At 41.3% G+C, this 24,578-nt stretch overlaps 1 protein-coding gene across 1 annotated transcript in view; it reads right to left on the reverse strand.

The window, feature by feature from the left end:
- Positions 1-5,849: 5,849 nt before the first annotated feature.
- LOC124563030 (probable ATP-dependent DNA helicase HFM1) overlaps positions 5,850-24,578 on the reverse strand; it is an 82,889-nt gene continuing 64,160 nt past the window's right edge. Inside the window, exon 6 of the mRNA XM_047130963.1 lies at positions 5,850-6,283. Within this exon, the coding sequence (XP_046986919.1) occupies positions 5,850-6,283 (434 nt within the window). The remainder of the gene's footprint in view (positions 6,284-24,578) is intronic.

Genomic DNA, 24,578 nt, shown 5'->3' on the forward strand with positions numbered 1-24,578 from the left:
CAGCACAAGAACTTATGCCACCAGGAGACGTGCCCATGCAGGAACCGGATGACCATCATCTGTCGGAGCAGCTCTACTCGCCTCCTTCTCCTACGGACGCAGACACATCGCCCATGTCTCCTGTTATAACAACCGGACTTGCCGCAATGGGCAGATTGGTGGACGGGGCCCCAGCAGATTCGACCCCCATGTCTCCTGTCATCTCGACCCATTATCATCGGGGACACTTCCGTCCGTATGGGAAGCCTCCTCCTCGAGACTTTACAGCCAGTCAAACAACACCTATGGACGTTAGCAATCTACAGGCCACCTCCATCAAGACCTGTGCAAAAACTTCAAAGGGGGTAAAAGTGTTGTGACTCGCCAATCTTTCAAAATGCTGCCGCGCAGTTACGCGTGTCCTGTACATGCAGCGCTATCTGCCAGCCATGCAGCAGCAGCGCCACCTAAGCGGCCAGCCAGCCAGTGGTCGCTAGACTCAGATTCAGTTATGATTTGACTGTTAAAGTGTACACATCTTACTCTGTTTACTTGATCTGCAACTTTCATGTATTGCGTCTTCCTTGAAAGATATTTGTTCAACTTGAAGTTATAACAGTAACCACTGTCGTTAAACTAAAGACTATGAAGGTGAACCTCTAGCTGTAGAAGAGTTTACTTTAAGGGTAGCAACATGAGAAGTTGACTCAGCATGTGCTAAGAAGGAGTGAGAGAAGATCAATGAAAATCTAAGTGATATCATTAGTCAAGCTGAAGCAGGTACATTAGATAAGAGAGAAATTAGTAACTGATTGTAAGTTATACACAGTTGTAGTAGAAAAGGCTATTCAGAAAAAAGAAAATGAAACAGTGAACAAGATAAACATTAATCTATAAGCCGCGGAAGATAGCATCCGCAATCTTTTTGAAGAAAATATTACTGGATCTTGAAATATGCATATAAATAATACATAGGCTACAGTGAACAAACCACAACTGTCGGTATTTATCCACAAATTGTTACAAGTCCTACAGCAGGTATCAGTGACAGTTGCAGAGTGGAAAATGTAAACTTACCCACAACACCAACACCTGAGCAATTGCCAACCAGGATTACAGGTAACTACAGTAACAACATAAATATGACCACAAAAGCTATGTGTCTATCAAACATTTTTGCAGACGAAGGTTTGCTGTGGCATCGACAGTTTACTACATTAATTACTGAAGGTAAAGGAATGAACCCAGTAGTATTTATCAGTGCTTTTCAGCATGTATTTCCACACAACTGGATGGAAGCACAGAAAACCAGATTTGTTGTGGGATATATGCAAGGTGACATTCTTTTAAGGGCAATTGAAGTGGCCAAATGTTGCAGCAATTATATCCACTTTCCTCAACAAATACTGGTCTGAGATAGTACAAGAAAGACTCAGGAGCAAGGTTTTCAACTCAGCACCATTCAATGGCAAATACAGTAGTCTATGCAGATACTTTGAAAAATAACTGAACAAAACACATTACTGGAAGAACCCAATATTACAGGTAGAACTGTTAAAAATTTTGAAAAGTCGTTTACCATTGCACATTAGAGAAAAATTAGTCACAACACCAGAGCATGACACTGAATATTTTCTGTCAGTGCTTGATCCTATTGACTTAATCTATGAGGAAAGACAGTGCCAAATAGAACAACAGAAAATCAGGCATAACAACAACATAGTTATGTAAATCAGTCAGTGAAAAGTGATCTAAACACACAGCAGGGATGGTACACACAAAAACATACCCAGAGGTAATGAGTATGGCAACAGGAACGGAAAAAACAAATGATTCAAAAGAAATTTTTGAAACAACAGGAGTAATTTCTATACACAATCAAATTACAATCCAGCATCACACTGCCAAATACCAAATATAAACAGAGACAGTCAGCTGCAGCAGCAGCCGACGCATGACAACAATGCCATGCCTTACACTATACTGCAGCCAACCTTTGGGCAGCAAAGTAACAGCATAGCAGCCAACAATACAAATTTGTAAAAAACCCACACTGTGCAACTAACTGAAATTACTCCAGGTAATAAATTGAGTCACACTATGCCATCGGAAACACCAACTGGTCGTAGCTAACCCCCAGGCTATTGACCTCTCTGGTATTGGGGGCAAGGGGGCAAAGCGAAACTACAAATATGTTTCATAAGATTTGACAAACAAGATGACATCAAGGATGATCTGTATCAGCATGAATTAGATACAACAAATGATATCCAGGAAGAACAAGTACGAGCAAACATTAAAGTGAAAATATTTAATATTGACACACAGTTAATTTTAGATACAGGTTCATCTACCAGCCTAATGTCAAATGCATTTTTCTGTTAATTGAAGAAAAGAGGAAAATTTCCAACATTTCCTGCCCAAAATTTCAAGGTGCAAACTGCTACAGGCAGTAAGACTAAACTAGTTTGACATCAGGCACTTATTCCATTACAAATTGAACTTTTTTAGTGATGTGTAATTTTATTATAATTGACAATCTCATAGTTAATTGTCTTATTGGCATAGACACATTTAGAACATACAAAACACAGGAAAGCAAATTTTTTTATTTATTTATTTTATCCATCTTTCAGCAGCTACATGCAATCGATGTCGTCAGAAGACTTACAGCTATTTGTACATTATGTTTTACATACCAAAATATTACATAGTAAAAATATAGCAATGTTGTAAACTATTGGCTTACAACAGCCTCTACACCTAGATCCATACATAACAGTAAGCCATAATTTATCAGCATTAACATGCAATTAAAGTTGTCAGAAGTATTATAGCTATTTGTACATTATGTTTCATATAGCAAAAATATTACATGGAAAAAAAAGATAGTGTTGTACCCTATTAGCTTATAGCTAGCTGCCTCTACATCCGTAACTATACATAATAGTAAGCCTTAGTTTATCAATAAATTAGATCATTTTTACAACTATTCTGAAATTCTTCTACACTGTAGAAAGTATTTTTCTTCATCCACACTTTGGTTTTAGTTTTGAAAATATCCATTGAAACCAATTGAGCCTGTACGGGTAAAGTGTTGAATAATTTTATGCCTATGTATTCATAGCTAGATTGGGTTTTCTTAAGCCTGGTTGTGGGTATATCAATCATATTTGTTTGTCGAGTATTGTGTTGATGAACTGATTTCCTTATATTGTAGTGGTTTAAGTTTTCTTTTATGTTTAATAGGCAACAATATATGTAAAGAGATGGGACTGTGAGAATTTTTAAGTCTCTAAAATAAGGTCTACATGAGGTCTTGTTGTCAGTGATTCTGTACAAACGTCTAATTGCTTTCTTCTGCCAAGTGAAAATTTTTTTGGCTCCTGGAGAGTTACCCCATAAAAGAATGCCATATTGTAGATGGCAATGAAAGAAGGCATAGTATGGCTGAAGCAATAAATCTTGTGTAACACATGTGTGTAGTTTGGCTAGTAGGTAGATAACTCGTGATAGCTTTCGACATACATAATCTGTATGTGTGTCCCAAGTTAATTTTGAGTCAATGTGTATTCCTAGTAGTTTAACAGATGATAACTCCACGTTACTGTTTGATAAACTGAACATTATCTTGACAGTCTTTTCATGGTTCATAGATAAGTCATTAGCTTTAAACCAGATATTAGATATTTTGAGACACTCTTCACTTTCCTCCTTCAATATGTTTATATCCTTTCCAGAATTAGCTAATGTTGTGTCATCAGCATAGAGGATAGATTTACAGGGTAAGTTGTTCGGAAAGTCATTTACAAACAATATAAATAGTAGAGGGCCAAGCACTGAGCCCTGAGGAACACCTCGTTTTATACTTAAACTCTGTGACTGTTGCTCATTATGCTTTACTATTTGTTTTCTATTGCTGAGGTATGATTCAATTAGTGAGAGTTCCAGGTGTTTGATTCCATAGCAACACAGTTTATCTAATAATAATTTGTGGTTAACTGAGTCGAAAGCCTTACTCAAGTCAATTAGAATGGCTTCAGCAGATAATTCTGACTCAAATGCACTTAGTACAAAAGAGATAAGGTTTTCAACTGCTTTGACTGTTGATAAGTTTGACCTGAATCCATACTGAGAATCATTTAATATATTATTGTCTGATAGGTGTATGCATATTTGCTGCATTATGCAATGTTCTATTATTTTTGAAAGAATAGGCACAAGTGAAATTGGTCTATAATTATTGATACAGGACTTGTCACCCTTTTTGTATAATGGTATGACAACTGTTTTTTTGAGACATTCTGGAAAGTGTCCACTCGAGAGCATCCAGTTTATCAGTATGCAAAGGGGGTATGTTATGAGATCTACAACATTTTTAATTACATAGTTTGACAGGCCATACACATCTTCAGATCTAGAGTATCCTAATTTAGAGGTTGCTTTAATTATATCAGTTACTTGTTCTTCTCTCCATTTACAAGCTGACACTATGTTTGTAATGTTTTGTTGAAAATTTCTGCCAGATATGGGGTGAGAAATAGGTGTATGTGTTGAATTGGAATTCTGGTTGCTATGGGTTGGAAGGCTAAGATTGGCAGAGTTGACAAAAAAGTGATTGAAATCATCAGCAGTGACGTTAGCAGCATTTGTGTTGTCTTTGTAGTTTATATCCATACCTAGCTCTGCTTTTATTACTTTCCATGCAGCCTTACATTTATTGTGTGATTTTTAAATGAAATCACCATTTGCCTTACAATTGGCTATTTTAATTTCAGATCTATATTTTCTTTTCAGGTTATTGTAAGTTTCTTTATCTACTGCTCCCTTTTTGACCTTATCGTGACAAGTAATTACCAATAGTCTCAGTTTTTGTAATTGGGGTGAAAACCACTTCTGTAAAGTTGAGTGGCTAGGTTTCCTAACATTTTTGTTTTTTTGTTTTTTAACCAGTGGACAGCATGTGTGGAATATTTCAGAAATGATTTTGAGGAATGTGCTGAAGGCTTCATCAACATTTCTGGAGGAATGTATAACAGTATTCCAATCTATAGACTTAAGTTCTTCTCTATACTTGCTAATATTTGTATCTGTAGATAGTCTGACACACTGAGTTTGTTACTCGTCTTCTTTTGGTTTTTTAGTAATTAGTTTCACCCATATACCTCTATGGTCTGACAGGTAATCGACATTAAGTAAGCCTAGCTCAAAATCACATTTGTATACATTTGTTATTAGATTGTCAAGACAGGAGGAGTGCCTTGTAGGACTTTCATTAGCACAAAAGAGATTATAGGATCTTAACATATTTACTAAATTAACATTTCTGGCTGTCATTTTCCTAATGTCTATGTTTAGATCCCCAAAGATTAAAATTTTGTATTTAGTATATTTTTGTATACTGATCACAAGTTTTTCTAAACGTTCTATAAATTGTTCTACATTACTTTCAGGAGTCTGATATAAAGACACAGTTATGAGCTGTATACTAGGTATAACAAAAGCAGCTGCTTCAAAAACACCTTTAGTGCATAGGTCACTAACTTCAAGAACAGAAAACTTTAGGTCTAGATCATTGCTAATATATATGGATGAACCCCCATAGGATTCACTGGGTCTGCAGAAGTATGTAGCTAATCTGAAACCTGATGGTACATACAATTTTATATCTTCTTCCTTTAACCAATGTTCGTTTATACATAAAATCATTCTTTTGTTACTTTTTAATAGTATACCAAGCTCATCAGCTTTATTTTTCAGAGACCTGACATTTAAGTGCAGAAATAAGATAGAGTTACTGTCACAGGAGGGGAGGAGTACAGTATTATGGGGCAATGGAGAACATTTAATTGTTTTTTCAGCCCTGGAATCTACGTTAGGTGGCGGTTGGACTTCCTTGGGATAAACCATAAAAAATCTTCATTTCTCTTAGGTAATTTTTTGGGTCTGTTTGAAACACGGTTGGAAGTTTGTTTCACTTTACTGTCCACAAGTTTTATAGGAACATGTTTTCCCAAATCATTTGGTATCACTTCATCATGAGACAAAGATGATACTTTACTTACTGTGACTGGTCTATTCTTTTCTGCTACTCTTGAAGGTGATGGAGGAGGAGCTTGTACTGTTTCTGCTGTTGGTGGAGGAGTTGTTTCTGCTATTACTGGTAAAGGAGTTGGTTCTACTACTGCTGGTGTGGGAGATGGTGCTGCTGCTATAGGAACTAGTTCCACTGCTGGAGGAGTTGCTTCTCCTGTTGTTGATGGTGTTTCTTCTGCTATTTCTTGTGAAGTAGTTTGTGCTGTTACTGCTGGTGAGGGAGATGGTGTTACAGATTGACATAGGTAATGGTAAATGCCACTTTTGTGTAAAGGATCAGATTTTGTCTATTGATTTAGTCAAAACACCTGATGAAAGTAACAAATACATACCAGAGTCAACTGTAATAGTACAATCTTCCCTTCCAACTGTATATTTTACAAACAAATTTGATACTGAACATGAAGAAAAGGCTGGTTAGTTACAAAATAGTAGAGCAGAAACTAAGTGAAACATAGATGTTAAATGATATGCAATGACAAGAACTTTCTAACTTGTTATTTAAGTATGCAAATGTTTTCAGTAAGGAACCAGTAGTAATCAAAGTTTATGAATATAATTTTGGAGTTTATCCACATGAAACATTTTGTGTAATGTCATATCCTATTCCATGGAGAAAATGAGAGTCAGTAAGGGAAGATATCAATCATATGATTAAAAGGGGAATTATACGACCTGCAATTTCACCCTGTTGTAGTCCTATATTACCAGTAAGTAAACCAGACAGTTCTGTAAGATTAGTTCTCAATGCTAGAGGTGTTAATAAGACATTGGTACCAGTATGCGAAAGACCAGACAACTTGGATGAACAGCTTTTAAAGTTTTACAATACAAATTACTTCAGTATACTCAATCTTAAGGCATCCTACTGGCAAATAAAGCTCCATGAAGAGAGTTGAAAATATACTACATTTGTTTGTGATGGCAGAAGTTATGAACTCCGTTTTCTACCCTTTGGACTGAACATTAGTGCAGGTGTGTTTATATCTGCACTGGACAAGTTCTTAGGACCAGAATTGCTTAGCAAAGTCACTGTTTATGTAAACGACTAAACTACATGCTAGTAGCCATACCCACTTGGTTAGAACACATCATGCTGATTGAACAGGTACTTTAATGATTTGCAGATTACAGAGTAACAGCTAATTTAAAAAAAAGTCTAATTTTGGTAAGGAGCAAGCCAGATTTTTAGGACATCTACATCTACATTTATACTCCACAAGCCACCCAACGGTGAGTGGCGGAGGGCACTTTACGTGCCACTGTCATTACCTCCCTTTCCTGTTGCAATCGCGTATGGTTCGCGGGAAGAACGACTGTCTGAAAGCCTCCGTGCGCACTCTAATCTCTCTAATTTTACGTTCGTGATCTCCTCGGGAGGTATAAGTAGGGAGAGGCAATATATTCGATACCTCATCCAGAAACGCACCCTCTCAAAACCTGGCGAGCAAGCTACACCGCGATGCAGAGCGCCTCTCCTGCAGAGTCTGCCACTTGAGTTTGTTAAACATCTCCGTAACGCTATCACGGTTACCAAATAACCCTGTGACGAAACGCACCGCTCTTCTTTGGATCTTCTCTATCTCCTCCGTCAACCCGATCTGGTACGGATCCCACACTGATGAGCATACTCAAGTATAGGTTGAACGAGTGTTTTGTAAGCCACCTCCTTTGTTGATGGACTACATTTTCTAAGGACTCTCCCAATGAATCTCAACCTGGTACCCACCTGAGGAATGAGAGAACAGGTCAGGGTAGAAGCCGGTAGAGAGGATGACATTATAGAGATGGGCGAGGGCAGTCAGGAAGGAATAGGGGCTATCTCGAAGGTGGCGGTAGGTGACACAGTCGTGACCAGGGGCCATGTTGCATTTGGACTGGAGGATGAATTTAACGTCTTGTGCTGTGATGGGAGTGTTTATGTCGGAAGGGGGCAACTGCCCCAAATACTGGAGACTAGGTGGTGGTGGTGGCTAGTGTTTAACGTACTGGAGACTAGGAGCAAGTGGAGTGACCAAGGTATTGGCATGTTCCATGACGGTGGGGAAAAGAGAGTAATCAAAGTGGGGATCATCTGGGATGGAGAAGACCTCGGAAAGGTGGGAAGCGAAGTGGTTGGCCTTACCGAGGTTGTAAGGAAGGGGGCAATCATTATGGAGAAGGGGGTAGTGGGGAGCGGAAAGGGAACCAGTAAGGCAATGGAAGGCAAACCAGTACTTGGAGGAGTTGATAGGGAGGGTGGCGTTGAGTCGTGTGAAGGTCTGGCACCAGTCTCGGCATTTCGTTGCTGTAATAAGGTTCCATATGTGTCGCTGTATTTGCCGGTGGCGTTGGAGTGTATCCCTGTCATGAGTGCGCAGGAAGGAGCGATAGAGGCGGCGGGATTCATGGAGGAGGAGGACAGCATGTGGAGGGAGAGTGGGACGGTGGGGATGGATTGTTTTAGTAGGAACATGGGCCTCCACAGCATCAGTAATTACCTTCTGAAGGAAGGATGAGGCGTGGACGATACCGTCAGGATGGCAATAGGTAAGAGGGTGGCTTTCGACCTGGGTGGTGATGGATTCCCGGTAGACATCCCAGTTGGTATGGTGGTAGTCATGGATGACCTTGGGAGGGGGTGCAGGGTGGGGAGCCGAAGGGGGGCCGGTGAGCAGACGTTATGGTGAGATGGACGGGGAGGCAACTGCTGTGTCTGGATGCAGGCTGAGTTGGCATCCCTTCGCTCCCAGCTTCAGGCAGTGTTGGCTTCAGTCACACAGCTTGAGGCTGTTGCCAATGGGCATCACTGTGGGGGTCCGGATGGGGGTTTGTCGGGGACGGCCAGCTCGTCCCACACATCCCCCGATCGGACTACGACTGTGGTTGCCCGGGAAACTGCCCGCATTGAGGCTGATCCCTCACCTGTGGTAGAGTGGGAGGTCACCTCAAGGTGTGGCAGGGGGCAAAAGACATTCCGGAGGGCTGAACAGAAGGCCTCTCCAGTTTGTCTGACGAACCGGTTTCAGGCTCTGTCTCAGGCTGATACTGATCTTCGGCCTTACATAGCTGCTTGTCCTGTTCCAGAGGTTGCCCCTCAGTCTGCAAGACCCGGGCGGTCGCAGAGGGTGGGCTTACTGGTAGTTGGGAGCTCCAACGTCAGGCGCGTAATGGGGCCCCTTAGGGATATGGCAGCAAGAGAGGGGAAGAAAACCAATGTGCCTCCGTGTGCATACCGGGGGGAGTCATTCCAGATGTGGAAAGGGTCCTTCCGGATGCCATGAAGGGTACAGGGTGCACCCATCTGCAGGTGGTCGCTCATGTCGGCACCAATGACGTGTGTTGCTATGGATCGGAGGAAATCCTCTCTGGCTTCCGGTGGTTATCTGATTTGGTGAAGACTGCCAGTCTCGCTAGTGGGATGAAAGCAGAGCTCACCATCTGCAGCATCATCGACAGGACTGACTGCAGACCTTTGGTACAGAGCCGAGAGGAGGGTCTGAATCAGAGGCTGAGACGGTTCTGCGACCGTGTGGGCTGCAGATTCCTCGACTTGCGCCATAGGGTGGTGGGGTTTCGGGTTCCGCTGGATAGGTCAGGAGTCCACTACACGCAACAAGCGGCTACACGGGTAGCAGGGGTTGTGTGTCATGGGCTGGGCGGTTTTTTAGGTTAGATGGCCTTGGGCAAGTACAGAAAGGGCAACAGCCTCAACGGGTGCAGGGCAAAGTCAGGACATGCGGGGACCAAGCAGCAATCAGTATTGTAATTGTAAACTGTCGAAGCTGCATTGGTAAAGTACCGGAACTTCAAGCACTGATAGAAAGCACCGAAGCTGAAATCGTTATAGGTACAGAAAGCCGGTTGAAGCCAGAGATAAATTCTGCCGAAATTTTTACAAAGGTACAGACGGTGTTTAGAAAGGATAGATTGCATGCAACCGGTGGTGGAGTGTTCGTCGCTGTTAGTAGTAGTTTATCCTGTAGTGAAGTAGAAGTGGATAGTTCCTGTGAATTATTATGGGTGGAGGTTACACTCAACAACCGAGCTAGATTAATAATTGGCTCCTTTTACCGACCTCCTGACTCAGCAGCATTAGTGGCAGAACAACTGAAAGAAAATTTGGAATACATTTCACATAAATTTTCTCAGCATGTTATAGTCTTAGGTGGAGATTTCAATTTACCAGATATAGACTGGGACACTCAGATGTTTAGGATGGATGGTAGGGACAGAGCATCGAGTGACATTATACTGAGTGCATTATCCGAAAATTACCTTGAGCAATTAAACAGAGAACCGACTCGTGGAGCTAACATCTTGGACCTACTATTAACAAACAGACCTGAACTTTTTGACTCTGTAAGTGCAGAACAGGGAATCAGTGATCATAAGGCCGTTGCAGCATCCCTGAATATGGAAGTTAATAGGAATATAAAAAAAGGGAGGAAGGTTTATCTGTTTAGCAAGAGTAATACAAGGCAGATTTCAGGCTACCTAACAGATCAAAACGAAAATTTCTGTTCCGACACTGACAATGTTGAGTGTTTATGGAAAAAGTTCAAGGCAATCGTAAAATGCGTTTTAGACAGGTACGTGCCGAGTAAAACTGTGAGGGACGGGAAAAACCCACCGTGGTACAACAACAAAGTTAGGAAACTACTGCAAAAGCAAAGAGAGCTTCACTCCAAGTTTAAACGCAACCAAAACCTCCCAGACAAACAGAAGCTAAACGATGTCAAAGTTAGCGTAAGGAGGGCTATGCGTGAAGCGTTCAGTGAATTCGAAAGTAAAATTCTATGTACCGACTTGACAGAAAATCCTAGGAAGTTCTGGTCTTATGTTAAATCAGTAAGTGGCTCGAAACAGCATATCCAGACACTCCGGGATGATGATGGCATTGAAACAGAGGATGACACGCGTAAAGCTGAAATACTAAACACCTTTTTCCAAAGCTGTTTCACAAAGGAAGACCGCACTGCAGTTCCTTCTCTAAATCCTCGCACAAACGAAAAAATTGGCTGACATCAAAATAAGTGTCCAAGGAATAGAAAAGCAACTGGAATCACTCAACAGAGGAAAGTCCACTGGACCTGATGGGATACCAATTCTATTCTACACAGAGAATGCGAAAGAACTTGCCCCGCTTCTAACAGCTGTGTACCGCAAGTCTCTAGAGGAACGGAGGGTTCCAAATGATTGGAAAAGAGCACAGGTAGTCCCAGTCTTCAAGAAGGTTCGTCGAGCAGGTGCACAAAACTATAGACCTATATCTCTGATGTCGATCTGTTGTAGAATTTTAGAACGTTTTTTGCTCGAGTATCATGTCGTTTTTGGAAACCCAGAATCTACTATGTAGGAATCAACATGGATTCCGGAAACAGCGATCGTGTGAGACCCAACTCGCTTTATTTGTTCATGAGACCTAGAAAATATTAGAGACAGGCTCCCAGGTAGATGCTATTTTTCTTGACTTCCGGAAGGCGTTCGATACAGTTCCGCACTGTCGCCTGATAAACAAAGTAAGAGCCTACGGAATATCAGACCAGCTGTGTGGCTGGATTGAAGAGTTTTTAGAAAACAGAACACAGCATGTTGTTATCAATGGAGAGACGTCTACAGACATTAAAGTAACCTCTGGCATGCCACAGGGGAGTGTTATGGGACCATTGCTTTTCACAATATATATAAATGACCTAGTAGATAATGTCGGAAGTTCCACGCGGCTTTTCGTGGATGATGCTGTAGTATACAGAGAAGTTGCAGCATTAGAAAATTGTAGCGAAATGCAGGAAGATCTGCAGCGGATAGGCACTTGGTGCAGGGAGTGGCAACTGACCCTTAACATAGACAAATGTAATGTGAATACATAGAAAGAAGGATCCTTTATTGTATGATTATATGATAGCGGAACAAACACTGGTAGCAGTTACTTCTGTAAAATATCTGGGAGTATGCGTGTGGAACAGTTTGAAGTGGAATGATCACATAAAATTAATTGTTGGTAAGGCGGGTACCAGGTTGAGATTCATTGGGAGAGTCCTTAGAAAATGTAGTCCATCAACAAAGGAGGTGGCTTTCAAAACACTTGTTCGACCTATACTTGAGTATTGCTCATCAGTGTGGGATCCGTACCAGATTGGGTTGACGGAGGAGATAGAGAAGATCCAAAGAAGAGCGGCGCGTTTTGTCACAAGCTTATTTGGTAACCGTGATAGCGTTACGGAGATGTTTAACAAACTCAAGTGGCAGACTCTGCAAGAGAGGCGCTCTGCATCGCGGTGTAGCTTGCTCACCAGGTTTTGAAAGGGTGCGTTTCTGGATGAGGTATCGAATATATTGCTTCCCCCTACTTATACCTCCCGAGGAGATCACAAATGTAAAATTAGAGAGATTAGAGCGTGCACAGAGGCTTACAGACAGTCGTTCTTCTCGCGAACCATACGCGACTGGAACAGGAAAGGGAGGTAATGACAGTGGCATGTAAAGTGCCCTCCGCCACACACCGTTGGGTGGCTTGCGGAGTATAAATGTAGATGTAGAGGCGATCGCTACCTGTGGGGTCAAGGATGGCGACGGCGATATGCCCAAGGAGGTTGGCGCAGGTAATGACAACATCTGGGGTGATGTCACTTTTGGGTCGGGTGTGTTGGGGAAGGGGAACAAGGTCACTTTGGATTGTGGAGAGGAACTGATGCCACCGCCAAAGGGCGGTAGGAGTGCGGCTATGGATGTTGAGGTCAGCGGTAATCACATAGGTGGAGAAGGTGCGGTCAATGTGTGAGATGAAGTCATAAGGAAGAGGAGCATTGGAGCCGACATAGATGGTGGCACAGGTAGTGGTGAGGGAGGGGAAGAAGACGCTGCGGATAAGGTGTTCAGTGGGGTCATTGAGGAGAGTTTGTGGCCAGACAGGGATATGCTTAAGGTGGCCAATCGCGACTCCACCCTGTGCACGAGGACCAGGAGCATCAGTGCGGTGGAGGATATAGGGAGAGGTGCGAATAGAATGGTGGGGCTGGAGAAAGGTTTCGTTCAAGAGGAAGGTGTGGACCTGGTGGTGGGAGAGGGTGTGCATGAGTAGGCATTTGTTGGAGCGGAAGGAGCGAATGTTCTGGAAGAGGATGCGATACTTGTGCCGCGCCATGGCAGGAAGAGAGGGGGGAAGAGAGGGAAAGGAAGAGGCTTAAACTACGGTGTCGAGGCGGGTGAAGGTGAAGTAGACTTGGTTGTGGGAGTAAGTGGCAAAGGTGTTCAGGTAGAAAACGGAGCAAGCGGCAAGGGAGATTTGTTGGAAGGTGTGGGGGCGCTGAAAAGGGTGAATGTTTTGGAGTACAACGGTAGGGAACCGGATGATGTCCTCTGCTGTGGGGGGTGGACGGAGAGAATTGTTGGGGTGGACAGGGGGATCAACGGGATGAACAGGGATCGTAAGCTCAGGAGTGGCTGGAGGAGGTTTGGCTTTACACTTGTGGGAGTAGGTGGCATGGAGGCCATTGCAGGTGTTACAGGAAGGTGGAGCAGTGAGGTTGGGGCAGTTCCTAAGAAAGTGGGAGGCCTTGCAATGGAGACAGGTGGGGGGGGGGGGGTTTGCAGTTGGGAGTCAGATAGTCATTGTACATCAGGCACCACTGACATTGGTAGGATTGGGAAGGGGATTTGGAGGATTCAACAGGGTGGCAACGGTGGTATATCAGGGCACCCTGGGTGAGGAGATGGTCAGTGGAGAGGGCGGACTCAGAGAAGACTCGCATGAGGTAGGTGGAACTAGAGGCATTGTGGATACGGCGGGCAGAGTGGATTTCCAGGTCTGGGTGGGAGTTTAGTTCTGCCAACACTTCATCCTCCGTGATCACCGGGCAGTGTAGGTGCGAGAGGGGGGGGGGGGGGAGGGGGGGCGATGGGGAGGCTGGGGCCGATGAGGAGTGGAAGAGGAAAGGAAGGGTGTCAGAGATGCACAGGGGCCAAACATAGCTTGTAGGAGTTTACGGAGGAGGAGGTCCGTGTGAAAGGAGGGGGACAGGGACTTGATAAGGACTGAGTCCCTGTGAGGAATGAGTTGGGAGATGGGAGCACCAGGTAAATACTTCCGTATCTCCATGGTGAGGGTACGGGCATCAAGGACCTTAGGATCGGGAGTTGACAGGACAAAGGTGTGGCGGGTGGGGGCCGTGGCATGGGTGGCAGGAGAAGGGGGGGTGTCCATGGAGATGACAGGAAGAGGGGGAAGTGGTATTGACTTTTTGGGGGAAGTGACAGGAGCAGAGTCGGTAATGACGCGCTTTTGGGGTCTTTTGGAGACTGGAGGCTGAGAGTTGGGGAGAGGGATGGGGAGGAGAGGGAGATGGCGGGTGATAGATCCCTGAGGCATAGTGGAGGTGCCAGGAGAAGCAGTCAGTTCAGTGGTGGCGATGGTGGCTCGGCGTGACGTGATGCATGCTGGGGATGCAGACGATGAAGTGACGGGGTGGGTGAGAGAGGGGAAGCCGACCACCTGAGGGGTTGCAGCAGAGGCAGCAACAGAGGCGTATGGGAGGGGGGGGGGGGTAGGAGTGGGAGTTATTGAGGGTGTGGAGGCTGGAGGAAGGGTGTAGAGGTGGGGGTATACAGCAGGGGAGGAGATAGGGGAATGTGTAAGTGGGGGAAGGGGACGTGAGGTGTAAGGAGGAAGGCCAGGGGCGGCACTCCAGGAAGTGACTGTGGAAGAGGGGGAGGGGGAGGTGTAGATGACAGTGGAGGTGGGAGTACTCATGGTGGACAAACAGCAATGGATGGACGGATGGCCAGCAGGCGGAGGTGGCAGCGGCAGTGGCGATGGATGTTGGACGGCGATGGATGGACGGCAGGCAGTGGTAGCAATGGACGATGTCGGTCGGACAGCGACGGACGGACAGCAGGCAGGCAGCGGCGGCGGTGATGGATGACAACAAACAGACGGATGGACAGCAGGCAGCAACGACAACGATGGGCGGCAAGCAGGCAGGCAGGCAGGCGGATGGACGAACAGCTACAGCAGCGATTGGCGGACAGGCGGACAGACAGACAGACAGACAGACAGACACAGCAACAGCAACAATCTTTGAAGACGGAGATTCCACCCTGAGAGTAGCCCAGGCTTTGCAATCAGATGTTTTCGAAGGAGTGGATCCAACCCTCTAGATGCATGGTTGGCTCTCTGAATGAGCTTCAATAATGGCCAACAACTCGTGGGCAGATGGTAACACCCTCCACGGTGACCAACGGTAGTTACATGCTTAAGCAAGAAATCGTAAACTTTAAAGTTTGTTCCTGTTGTAATGTAAAATATAATAAATAATAAATAACTAAGTAAACCTCGAGAAATTTACAATTAGTTAAAATTGAGGTGACTGTTGTCCCATTCATTTTTTGCATCATTTGTGAATAGAGCAGCGCCCTCTTATCTTTTGTGGTAGGGACACCGTTGCCATGGGCGATAGTATATATCAAGCGCCCTCTAGCCTGTGTGGTTGGGATGCTGTCGTCATGGTAGCTGCTTTGTATAAGTCGTCTGCTGTATTAGTTCATGACGATACTGCTTATCCTTCTCAGTTATGTTAATAGTGTATGACGATGTATATGGATACTACTTTTTACTATAGTGTTTTAATTTGATAATGAAGACCTACAATGTTTTAAAGATTTCCTTACATAAGTCCTAAAATATTAATATATAATTCAGAAACAACTTTTTGGGTGAGTATCCATAATACAACAACTTATGTCGCTCGACAGCAGCATGAGGAAGGGAGGATTGTGGTACACCAATGCTATGATGTAGAATGCCGTGCTACAGCAGACAACATATATGAGGAGGCTACTATGACGACGGAATCCTAGAAAAATAGGCTAAGAGGCACTTGATATACTTCTTTTTCTAATATGTTAATTTTATAATGGAGAATACACTGATTTTGAAGTGTTTTACTAATTACTAGGAACAACTTTTATGGATAGCAGCCAGAACACACCACGACAACACAAGCTGTACAAAGATAATGCCGCAGCACAAGACCGCATGGATTGACAATAACATGTCGGAAGAATAGTTATGGTATGCCATAGCCATAACAATGAACACCACGCAAAGACGGTATTACAGCAGAGAACTTATACGAAGCGGCTATCATGACAACAACGTCCCAACCACACAGGCTAGAGGGCACTTGATATATACTATTGCCCATGGCAACAGCGTCCCTACCACAAAAGATGGAGGGCTCTGCTCTATCCACAAATGATGTGAAAAATGAATGGAACAACAGTCACCTCAGTTTTAACTAATTGTAAATTTCTCGAGGTTTAATTAGTTATTTGTTATATTTCACATTACAACAGGAACAAACTTTAAAGTTTACAATTTCTTGCTTAAGCATGTAATTACCATTGGTCACCATGGAGGGTGTTACCATCTGCCCACATGTTATTGGCCGTTATTTAAGCTTGTGCAGAGAGCCAACCATGCGTAGTTACCAAACGTGCACAGGCAGGGTGATGACTCCAGCGAGCGATCAAATGAGTATAAAAATTTATTTATTTATGTAACTTTGACTAATTGCTTGTAGATTATGTACATGATTACTTACTAATATTATAACTTTACAGTGTTAAATGCCCTGAAGATGACCCCATCGTGGGTTGAAACCGGTTGTCGGCAAAATAAACTAATGCAATTGTGACTGTCGTTTTGAATAACTGAAAATAGTCCAATGTGTCAAAATATATAAGTGCATAACTCCTTTCATGCAAGTTGTCAATAACATTCCACATTCTTCAACAGCTTTCACACCTAATGATTTGATGTTCCAGACAAACGGAATGAGTGGGAGTCGCCCATGCCAAAAGTACACATTACCGAAATGGCACTACAAGACAAAATCAAGCAAGCCATAATTACACTAGAAAACAGGGCTGAATATAGGAAGAAAATTAAAAATAAGAAACTGAAACATGTTACACAATTTTTTGAAGGGCAACAAGTCCTCTTAGGGACACTCCCTAAATTGACAAACTTTGGTAAACTGAATAAGAAGTGGCAATTACTCTTTCAGGACCATATATAATTTTCAAAATACTATACCCTGGGATGTACTGATTAGCCTTTGATAAAACAGGGAGAGGCAAGGGTCTCCAACCTCACAAAGATATAACAGCTTTTATAGAAAGATGAAGTTAGGTAGCATTTTTTTCTTTCTATCACAAAATAAATGTACATAGTGTACATAACTCTAAGTGTAATTTTTTTCTTCTGGAGTGAATTTTAAGGTAAAGTAATGTGTATATGTATATGTAATTCTTTTGATTTGTAAATGTAAGCATAAAATCAACAGGAATGGGAAGTAATACACTGCTTCATGTGAAGCAAAAGTATAAACAAAATTAGCTTATGGTTCAGCTGTGTGTGCTCAACAATATGCGCTGATGTCAGTAGGAGAAGAGGAGGCATTGACCTGTGTATAAGAACTACGGAACCTATTGATATATGTACACAGAGATTTAATTAAATACTAAGCAATATACAACATATTTACAAGCAAAAGGAAGCATTATGAAAAAATATATGTGATGTGTAAGCTAAGAAATAATGACAAAATACCATAAGAAATGTCAAATAATTTTCTTTTTAGGGTAAGTAATCATGAGGGGTAACAGAATAAATGAATGTCTATAAATTTAAACAGAATATGGAAATATCTGCAGGTGAATGTAATGGCCAGATGTATCAGTGGCCACTGAGCTATGCAGTGCAATTAGTTTTAAGTTTTTTTTCTTTTATTGACCAGTGCATTGTCGCTACACAGAAGAAGAGAATTATGTCAAGAGTAGCACGTACCAAATGAAGAAATGGCCGTACCTTGAATAAACAATTTAGTTATATAGATATTTATACAAAGGTCATGAGGCAACTGAAAAATGAAAATATGAATCGTTGCAGTGTATCTCTTTGACATTTACCAGTACCTATTCACTGCAGAGTACACATAAACATTTAAGCATGTGATTTTACAAAAGCCAGTTAATTTTTATCATGTCACATGAAAGCTTAGATAATGACATTTCCAGGTATTTGAGAAAGATAAGTCTATGATGGCTGAAACTTCTTCATACTTAACACTAAGCTACCAGTAAACTGAAGAAACAGCACTAGCACAGGAAGAAACAACATGAAAGTACATGAATGAGTCAGTGCACATCATTTCCATGAAATAAAAGTTCCTTAGCAACTAGCCCATGACTGTACGAGTAACATTTCCTCATAAATCCTTGAACCAGCAGATGAGTACTTCTTTCCTTCCCTCCCAAACAAAGGAGGTGGTGCCAAGCATAGTTAGGCCAGCAATACGTAATGCTTTAGTCCTATTTTGAATGTTTTTTTCCCTCCTCTACATAAGGAAGAAATGAGCTCCAATAAATGATAAAAGTCTGTCTATAAAATGAAACAATGGAAAATCCAGGATGGAATGTAACAATACCAGAGAAGGAAAGTTGCTACTCACCATATAGTGGAGATGCTGAGTAGCGATAGGCACAACAAAAAGATTCTATAAAATGAAGTATAAATGTATCATATGCTTGAATTGTATCACAATAATATGTTATGTAATTAATTTGTATATGTGATATGAACAAAGATAAGTTAAAAAAAACTAACAAACAAACTGTAGTATCAGAACACAGCTAATGAAAAATTTATAATGTTTTAAAATTTAAGAAATTTATGTTCGTAATGTAAGCAATGGATGGAATATCAGCCATAGGTATATAAGTTGTCATGTTATGTATATTGTTGTAATTCAATACTTATATGAATTTTCATTGGAAACCAAACTCCATGTAAAGGGATGAACTTTAAGACAAGCAATTTGTACAATATTTGGATGGCTATATGTGTCTTTCAGCAAAGTGAACGGTGAAGTGTGGTGACATTAACATACATGTGCAGCAAAGTAATCTCTGAATATTGTGTTTCACAATGCCTGATACATTAATAAGTGAACTACAGTTGTTTGAGACAATACTTACCTCATCAATGGATGATGTTGGCCAGGATTCTCTCTGCTGAAATGCAAGTATGATGGGTAATAAAGACACCTGGGCTGTAAGAAGGGAGATCTTCTGCCAAAGCATCAGATTTTGAACAATAAACACCCACCCACTGTGCCCAGAATGAAGACAAATGCCATGGCAATTCTTTAATATGCAATACTCAGGTGAAGGTGTGACACTCAATATGAAATTGACACTAAGAAAACAAGTGCACAGACATGCATCGGTAGCAACTAGAATGTTGACTGTTAGCGACTCATGCTTAGCCATCAAAGCTACTACTCCACAAGTGCAAAATCTGGCAGCAAGGATGAATTAAACTGAACATTATTGTCAGAATGCTAAATTAAAATATGTAAAGAACTATCCTATTATGTATATAATCTTCCAATTTCTTGTAGAACTTTAGCATACATAGGATAAGCTGACATACCCATTCCATTAAATAAGGGAGAAGCCAACAAATAAAGGGCATAGACCCCTATCGGCAAATGCAAATATAAATAGGTACAAGCAAAAACACTGTACGTCTCTCCATACCGTGTCAATGTACAGTGTGGGGCAATTGTGTAGGTACATGGTGAAAGACCCCCCCCCCCCCAGATTTGGCAAAGCTAAAATTTATTTTTAAAAAAAGATAGTTATCTAGAGAATTTCAATCTTCTAGTTACCTGCAGCTATATTGTATGCATTCATCCCCTTAGCTTTAGAAAAGCAGTAATACACTTCAAGCCATTTGGGGAAATCTCTACGCACATGGCTGGCCTCGGTGGTCTCGCAGTTCTAGGCGCGCAGTCCGGAACCGTGCGACTGCTACGGTCGCAGGTTCGAATCCTGCCTCGGGCATGGATGTGTGTGATGTCCTTAGGTTAGTTAGGTTTAAGTAGTTCTAAGTTCTAGGGGACTGATGACCACAGCTGTTAAGTCCCATAGTGCTCAGAGCCATTTGAACCATTTTTTTCTACTCACATGACAACTCAAATATTTATCCATTCCAGGGAAAGACACTCTTAATGAACAGTTGGTCATGATGTCAGAGGACAGATTTCTTATGAAAATTATCTATAATACCTTCTGTATGGATTAATGTTTCTATAAACTGCCAGAAGAATATTGCCCAGATTATAATACTGCCCTTATCATTCATGTTCTCAGGCAGTGATTGCAAAGTATCATTTATGTTTCTTGAGATCCATTGACATCTATCTGTTTTTTGAAGCAGTATACATGACTGACTGGAGGAGACAACCCAACATCAATCATCAGCAGTCAACTTTGATATTAATGTACAAATCCAGGTATTTTTCTTCAAAGCCCTGTTTTTAGGATGGGTCGTGGCTAAGAAACCATGAATTTCCTGAAGTTCCATCTATAATAAGGTTCTTTGAACTGTTGTCATTGACATAAGGCTGATATTTCCCTGCATCTTTTGGACAGTGAGCTTGTTCTGTTGTAGCAGTCTGGTTTGCGATTGTAATGCAGCATTGACAATAACTGAAGTTCTGTGTACCAATAAAACCCAAGACAAAAGTTAATTACAGTGGCAAATCTGACTGCTACAACAGAACAAGCTCACTGTCCAAAAGATGCAGGGAGCTATCAGCCTCATGTCTACTACAACAGTTCAAAGAAGCTTGTTATATATGGAACTTCAGCAAATTCATGGTTTCTTAGCCATGACCCTTGCTAAAAACAGGACTTTGAAGAAAAATACTGGGATTTGTAGATTAATATCAAAGTTGACAGCTGATGACTGATTCTAGGTTGTTTCCTCCAGTCAGACAATGAAGACACACTAAATGGTTCACAGACTTTGAAAAATTATTCTCCTTTGCAATGACAGTGACCAGTTAATGCATACAGGTAAAAAGAATGTAATGAACCCATCATCAACTGGTGGGTTGGTCTGAACACCGCAGTGCCTTATTGGGCACTGTCTTGCTGGAGGTGGTACATGCAACATTTTACTTGCTTCCAGTTCACTTAGAAAATACAAAATTATAACTCTGTATGCACTCCTTTTGCATAATCTATACAGAGCATGTAATGCTGTAAATGAAGTATAGCAGCAGTTAAGTTAGAATAATAAGTAATAACACTTCCCTTTCATTTGTTGTTCAGATATCAACAATAGTGGCGAGCAACATTTCATGACAGAATAGCATTTTCCAGGTTTTTGTTATGTGAGATGCTTTTTGCAAGAAACTAATGGAATGATAAGCACAGTAATTTAATGTTCACTTGCATTTTAATGAATATTTGGTAATTTTTTCATTGTGCTGCAAACTCTTCTTCCCAATTCTATTCAATACCTCCTCATTAGTTATGTGATGTAGCCATCTAATCTTCAGCATTATTCTGTAGCACCACATTTCAAAAGCTTCTATTCTCTTCTTGTCCTAATTATTTATCGTCCATGTTTCACTTCCGTACATTGCTACACTCCATACAAATACTTTCAGAAATGACTTCCTGACACTTAAATCTATACTCGATGTTAACAAATTTCTCTTCTTCAGAAACACTTTCCTTGCCATTGCCAGTCTCCATTTTATATCCTCTCTACTTTGACCATCATCAGTTATTTTGCTCTCCAAATAGCAAAACTCCTTTACTACTTTAAGTGTCTCATTTCCTAATCTAATTCCCTTAGCATCACCCGACTTGATTCGACTACATTCCATTATCCTCATTTTGCTTTTGCTGACATTCATCTTATATCCTCTTTTCAAGACACTGTCCATTCCGATCAACTGCTCTTCCAAGTCTCTGACAGAATTATAATGTCTCTGGTGAACCTCAAAGTTTTTATTTCTCCTCCATAGATTTTAATACCTACTCCGATTTTTTTGTTTTTTTTTTTTGTTTTTTTTGTTTTTTGTTTCCTTTACTGATTGCTCAATATACAGATTGAATAACATCAGGGAGAGGCTACAACCCTGTCTCACTGCCTTCCCAACCACTGCTTCCCTTTCATGTCCCCCGACTTTTATAACTGCCACCTGGTTTTTGTACAAATTGTAAATAGCCTTTTGCTCCCTGTATTTTACCCCTGCGACCTTCAGAATTTGAAAGAGAGTATTCCAGTCAACATTGTCAAAAGCTTTCTCTAAGTCTACAAATGCTAGAAACATAGGTTTGCCTGTCCTTAATCTATCTTCTAAGATAAGTCTTAGGGTCAGTATTGCCTCATGTGTTCCAATATTTCTATGGAATCCAAACTGATCTTCCCCGAGGTCAGCTTCTACCAGTTTTTCCATTGTCTGTAAAGAATTTGCGTTAGTATTTTGCAGCTGTGACTTATTAAACTGATAGTTCAGTAATTTTCACATCTGTCAACACCTGCTTTCTTTGGGATTGGAATTATTATATTCTTCTTGACGTCTGTGGGTATTTCACATCTTGCTCACCAGACCTGTCAGGACTGGCTCTCCCAAGGCTGTCAGTAGTTTTAATGGAATGTTGTCTACTGCTGGGGCCTTGTTTTGACTTAGGTCTATCAGTGCTCTGTCAAACTCTTCACGCAGTATCATATCTCCCATTTCATCTTCATCTACATCCTCTTCCATTTCCATAATATTGTTCTCAAGTACATTGCCCTTGTATAGGCCCTCTATATACACCTTCCACCTTTCTGCTTTTCCTTCTTTGTGTAGAACTGGGTTTCCATCTGAGCTCTTGATATTCATACAAGTGGTTCTCTTTTCTCCAAAGGTCTCATTAATTTTCCTGTAGGCAGTATCTATCTTAACCCTAGTGAGATAAGCCTCTACGTCTTTACATTTGTCCTCTAGCCATTCCTGCTTAGCCATTTTGCACTTCCTGTCGATCTCATTTTTGAGACGTTTGTATTCCTTTTTGCCTGCTTCTTTTACTGCATTTTTGTATTTTCTCCTTTCATCAATTAAATTCAATATTTCTTCTGTTACCCAAGGATTTCTACTAGCCATCATCTTTTTACCTACTTGATCCTCTGCTGCCTTCACTACTTCACCCCTCAAAGCTACCCATTCGTCTTCTACTGTATTTCTTTCCCCCATTCCTGTCAGTTGTTCCCTTATGCTCTCCCTGAAACTCTGTTATTATGTTAACAAATTTGAAGTCACACAAAAATTAATTCTGTTTCAGTTAGGTCACATTGTGGCACGCATGATGAAATGCTAACAGTTTGATCGCTAAAAAATAACAAAGCATTTGATAATTATGTCTGAAACTTATAAAATAAGCAGTTTTAACATTGTGTAGACTATAAGTCTTAGTTAATAACATAACTAATCCATTTCTAGTTTTACTAACATTTACAAGGTGTTACAGCAGCCGGCCGAAGTGGCCGTGCGGTTAAAGGCGCTGCAGTCTGGAACCGCAAGACCGCTACGGTTGCAGGTTCGAATCCTGCCTCGGACATGGATGTTTGTGATGTCCTTAGGTCAGTTAGGTTTAACTAGTTCTAAGTTCTAGGGGACTAATGACCTCAGCAGTTGAGTCCCATAGTGCTCAGAGCCATTTGAACCATTTTTTTTTTTTTTTTTTTTTTTGTTACAGCAGTGGCCATTTTTAAGTTGTCTGTTTGTTTTTGTCTGAGATAATCTTTGAACGACAAATATAGTAACATTACACGTCTGATTAAATGAGCTTTTACACATCTGACAAAAGAATTAACTTAGAGAGCAGCAAATGGTGATAGGTTTGCTAGTAATCAACAGAAATGAATCAACAAATTCATGATATTAGAACATACATGTTAAGGTACAGAATGTGAATTGGGTGGTTTACTGAATATGGTATCCATCACTTCAGTAGTCTTTCTTGGTGTGCCACATTATATTGTCTTCCTTCCAACCTTTGACCTGACTTACCTTGTCTGTTATAGGGGCACCTACAGTTCAATGAGGTCTCCAAGCCATGGTGCAACTAGCTATTTTTTCACATTTACAAACATTGCCAAAGGTGAAAGAAGTGACAAGGGACAGGTAAATATTCTAGGACTGACTGAAGATTGAACTTGAGACCTTTGAATTCACCACTGATCCACCAAAGCATACAGATAACCACTTAATTATCTTTGGGAACTACTTCTCCAGATACATGCTGCTAATGAGCTGGATACTGTAGAGATAACATCTAATAGATAGCCATAAGAAGGTGACTTGATAGTGTGTTTTCCATTCAAATTGTATGGAAAGTATAATAGTAGATTACTGTATCACTCTTTGGAGTTTCTAAAGAACATGTGGTGTATGAGAGTGGTACAGACCCAGTAACACAGTGAAAGAAGCATTGCAAAATTACCGCTTGATAAAAATAGTGAGATATTGATAGAAATGAGTAAATGAATTTGAATTTGGATAGTTTCAGTTTAGGAGAGTGCTCACTGAATTTATCTGGATTATATGTATATATTTTTATATATTTCTGCAGCTTGGAATGTTACCACTGATATTCATTGCTGGATAGTATGT

Source organism: Schistocerca americana, chromosome 1 (genome assembly GCF_021461395.2).
Source record: "Schistocerca americana isolate TAMUIC-IGC-003095 chromosome 1, iqSchAmer2.1, whole genome shotgun sequence".
Taxonomy (NCBI): domain Eukaryota; kingdom Metazoa; phylum Arthropoda; class Insecta; order Orthoptera; family Acrididae; genus Schistocerca; species Schistocerca americana.